Genomic DNA, 4,298 nt, shown 5'->3' on the forward strand with positions numbered 1-4,298 from the left:
CGGCGGCCCCGCCGCCGCCTACCCCCCCGGGGGGCCCTCTGTGTCGGTGGCTGCCATGGCTTCTCAGTCCCTGCGGCCAGCTCACTTCCCCTGCTGCGACTGTGCCCCCTGGTGTCCACCTGACTTGCGGTCTCTGGCCCCCCCTCCAGCTAGCCAGCCCAAGCCACCACCTCCCCCTGAAGGTGCCCCTTCCCGCTTTCGCTGGCCCACTCACTCCAGCCAAAGAAGGGTGGTAGGCTCCATGCCAGGGCGTACAGCCAGACGCCCAGCAGGACCAGCGCCGCCCGCCGCTTGGACACCACACCCACAGCCGCCAGCGGGCGCGTGATCACCAGGTAGCGGTCCAGGGCGATGGCGGTCAGGGTGATCATGGAGGTGATGCCGAAGAGAGCCCCGCAGAAGGCGTAGAACTCACAGCCTGCGGGGGCCCTGCCTGAGTCGGTGCGGGGAGCGCACGGGTGCCGAGAGCTGGGGACCCCGGCTCCCGCCCTCCTCTCCTAGAAAAAGCAGGCCTGAGCCCCACCCTGCCCACACCCTGGAGGGGCTGGCGGAGGCCTCGGAACCAAGCCATCCCTTCTTGCCCGCTCAAGGGACTGAGGTCAGCTGCCCACCCAGCCCCTGGAAGAGCAGTCCTCCACTGTAGGCACATGCCCCGCCCCTTCGTCAACACACCCCGCCCTCCATCGCCACGCCCCGCCCCTCCATCGACATGCCCCTCTGGGTCCAGAAGGGGCACAGCAGGGTCTACCGGTTTCCCCGAAGAGCCACTGCTTGTAGAGGCTGCTGGCGAAGAAGACTGGGGCCTGGGTGAAGGACATGAGGAAGTCGCTGACTGCGAGGTTGATGATGAACATGTTGGCAGGTGTCCGGAGGCCTCTGCTCCTGGGGGGTCGGGAGCCCCGAGGGCCGCATGACCTTCCCTCACCCTTCCAGGGCACGTGCACACGCATCGTGCATGCAGCATACCATGCATGTGCCACACAGGTGCTGCACACACACACACGTGTGAACACGTGACAGGCGCAGCCGGGTGGTCCAGCTGCCCACTGAGCAGCTGCCGGGCCAAGAACCTGAGGGGTACCCTCAGGGGGCAGGCAAGCCAGGCGCTGGAAGGCTGCCGAGGCCCATGGAGGCTGGTTTTCCAGCGGGGCCCTTCTCTCTCCCCGTCTCGGGAGTCCCTCCCTGTGACCCATGCTCTCCTGGGACCAAACTTTCCATTCCTAAGTCCCTCCAAGGAGTGGCTTCATCCCAGGACCCCCGTCTGTGGCCTGCCGGTGCCTGGCCCAGAACGTCTCACAGGTCCCTTCCCTCAGCCTGCCCACCCTTCTTCCAGTGTCCCTTTCTGCCCAGCCCGTGGTGGGTGGCCGAGGGCAGAGGCGCCAACAACCCCACTCTGCAGACTCCGTCTGTCATCTCCACCTTTCCTTGTCCCTGTGGGACATCGCTGTTCCCACTCTGCAGACGGGAGCGCCCACACTGCCGTGCCTAAGGCGAGGTGGCCAAACTGTGACTGACGCACGTCTGGCTTAGCCCTCTCACTGACCCCACGGAGCTCCTTTCAGCAGACGGGAGGGAGCTGACGGAGGTGCGTGACGCCCGCCCTTCAGCTAGGGGGTGTCAGGGCTCGGTGCTGGCTCTGCCTGTGCCCCTTCTGCACATGCCAGGGCAGGTGGGGAGGGGAGCAGGGGTGGTTTCCAGGAGTGCTTGAGCCAGAGCTGCCAGGCAGAGGGAGGACACCTCTGGGCAGGTGGTGGCCTAGTGAGCTGGGAGCAGGGAAATGGGCAGAAACCAGTGTCTGAGGGACACCTGCTCCCCGCAGAGGGAGGAGGTCCCATTGGCGTGTGCCATTCATGTTTCCTGGGTCATTTTTGGCCCCTTTGCTGGGCTCGAAGATCTGGGCTTGGGCCTAGACCCTCAGGGATTGGCCCTGGCTTCCCTACCCAGCCTCAACAGTGGCCTGGCCAGCGCCGGCACCAAGGTCCCTGCCCCCTTGTTCTGCCCTGTCTCCACGTGGCTGCCCCCTTGGCACCAGCACCTGCAGAAGGTGTAGATGACTGTCAGGTTGCCCAGCATGCCCGTGAGCCCCACGAGCAGGATCACTGTGCCCAGGGTGTAGTGGGCGTGGTCCGGAACGTCGACCGTGGGGAAGGGCGCGCGGACCGCAGCCTGGGCGCCGGCTGCCTGTGGAGAGACGAGAAACGAGGACATCACGTTACCCTCTGCCGCCTCGGGAAGGAAGAGCCAGGAACCCAACGTGCAGGTGGGGAAATGAGGCTCCGAGTGGCAAAGCTCCTGCCCACAGAGCAACAAGGGGCTGAGCCGGGCTGGAAGTGGCCTTCCTCGGGCTGAGCCTGAGCTGCTAGACCATGGTGCAGGGCGTGGGGCTTCTCCGGGTGGGCTCGGGTCACCTGCAAGGCTGGCGGGACAGACGTGCCTGGCAAGCAGGAGTGTGGGTGACCCAGCCTTCCTGGGGAGAAGACAGCCAACTCCTGAGTCCCTCCCACCGTGAGCCCCCACTCCACTGCCAAGACTGTCCGCCGTGTCCAAGGCCTTCAGATGTGGAGCTGGAGGGGTCTGGTGGAGCCCCTCTCCTCGGGAGTCTTACCCCGCCAAGCCTCAAGGAAGAGGTTACGTCCCTCCAGAGCACAGCAGGATGGGGCTGACCCTGGGGTCTGGCATGAGGCAAAGGAAAACACTTTCCCTTTGGAGAAAAGCTTAGGCTTCCCAGAGACACTACAGGGAGGTCATGACCCTGAGGTCAGAATTAAGGGACTTAGAGACCTCTCCCGCCGCAGCCCCTTTCTGGAGAGGAGGGGTGGTCTAGTCAGCGTCCTGGTCCGAGGGCCCTACCTGTGCAGGAGCTGGGCCGGCACGCAGGTCCTGGGGTGCCACCACCGCCCGCCCTCCAGGTGGGGCTGGTATTGACGGGGCACTGCTAACCAGGCATGGCCTGGCCTGCTAGGATGATCGCCTCCAGAGGCAGCCAGTGCCCCGCTCCGGGCCAGACGGACCAAAGGCACAGGGTGAGGACAGCCCTGGGGCGTCTGTCTGACCCACCTCTGAGAGGAGTGGCTTCAGCCAAGGGTGGGCTGGCCGCTCGGCCCGTGCTCAGGGCCGGCCGCTCTGCCCCTCCAGTGCTGTCGCAGGGAGGAGCCGCATCCCCCCACACCCCCCGCGCCAGCCCAGCTGCAGGGAAGGCTCAGAGAGGCCCCGCGGTGTGCCCGACTCCCACAGCACGCCGACCGTTTCCTTCCGGGAAGGGGCTCCGTGCATGCATGTGCTCCCTGGGCTTACCGTGGGGCCGACAGGAAGCTGGCCCGGGCTGGAGGAGCTGCTCTGGGGGCCATCCCACCAGCTGGGTGGGGCCGGGGTGGCCATGCAGCTGGGCTCCTGGGCCAGGCCAGGCAGGACTCTGGGCTCCGAAGGAAGGTTCATTCTGAGGTCCTGAGGCGAGTGGTCCTGGCTGGAGCCCACAGGGGCAAGGGCATGGGGAGCTCGGGACGTTAGCCCAGCATAGCCTGCCCGCTCACCTCCATCCTCTTCGCCCCTGCTGGCTCCACCTGCTGCCTGTGGGTGTCTGCTGGAACCCAGCCTGCAGCGGCTGGCTGCGGGAAGCACAGAGGAGTAGGGTCACAGTCACAGCGAGCGGTCCTTAAGTAGTGGCACCGGGGGCTGCACATGCTCAGTGGCTCCTTCCCTCTGGCTCCCTCGGATACGGGTCACTGGGTGTCTGTGAAGGTCTGGTGGTGACGTGTGTGAGTGTGTGTGCGTGTGTATGTGTGTGTGAGAGAGCGAGCGTGTGTGTCCGGATGGGCTGGCTCGGGCGCCTGGACGTCGGCGGAAGCCTCTGCTCTCCCCTGACCGGGTCTGCTCCCTCTCTCCCCTGCTCATCAAGAACAGCCTCTCTACCCAAGACCCCGGGGCCATCCAAGGGCAGGTGGCCTGCCACCTTGCCTTTCCAAGGTGGGACATGACCCCATGTCCGGCCCACGCGACCCGGTGGCGTCTCTACTACCACCCGCACAGGAGAGGCTGGCCACCTGTCCACTGAAGCAGCTGAGGGGGTGAGACCCAGCCCCCAGGCCTTTTCTTCTGTTGTTTTTTGTTTTGTTTTTTTGGAGAGGTTGGTTTTTTTGTTTTGTTTTGTTTGTGTGTGTGTGTGTGTGTTTGTTTGTTTGTTTGTTTTTTGCTATAGGGCGTGTGTGCTCACCAGAAAGACATAGACAGAGAGACAGAAAGTGAGAAATCACCCCCCAGGGGGGATGGTCACGCCGCAATCCCTTCTCCTCCATTCTCCT

The 4,298-nt window shown here is 64.8% G+C and overlaps 1 protein-coding gene across 1 annotated transcript in view; it reads right to left on the reverse strand.

Moving 5' to 3' along the window:
- The window catches only part of OPN4 (opsin 4), a 10,661-nt gene extending 7,226 nt beyond the window's left edge, over positions 1–3,435 (reverse strand). Inside the window, exons 1-4 of the mRNA XM_006165495.2 lie at positions 3,295–3,435; positions 2,036–2,181; positions 749–882; positions 215–418 (exon numbers count right to left, since the gene is read on the reverse strand). Of these exons, the coding sequence (XP_006165557.1) occupies positions 215–418; positions 749–882; positions 2,036–2,181; positions 3,295–3,435 (625 nt within the window). The remainder of the gene's footprint in view (positions 1–214; positions 419–748; positions 883–2,035; positions 2,182–3,294) is intronic.
- Between the last annotated feature and the right edge of the window lie 863 nt (positions 3,436–4,298).

This window comes from Tupaia chinensis, unplaced genomic scaffold, assembly GCF_000334495.1.
Source record: "Tupaia chinensis unplaced genomic scaffold, TupChi_1.0 Scaffold143923_1, whole genome shotgun sequence".
In the NCBI taxonomy this organism is placed as follows: domain Eukaryota; kingdom Metazoa; phylum Chordata; class Mammalia; order Scandentia; family Tupaiidae; genus Tupaia; species Tupaia belangeri.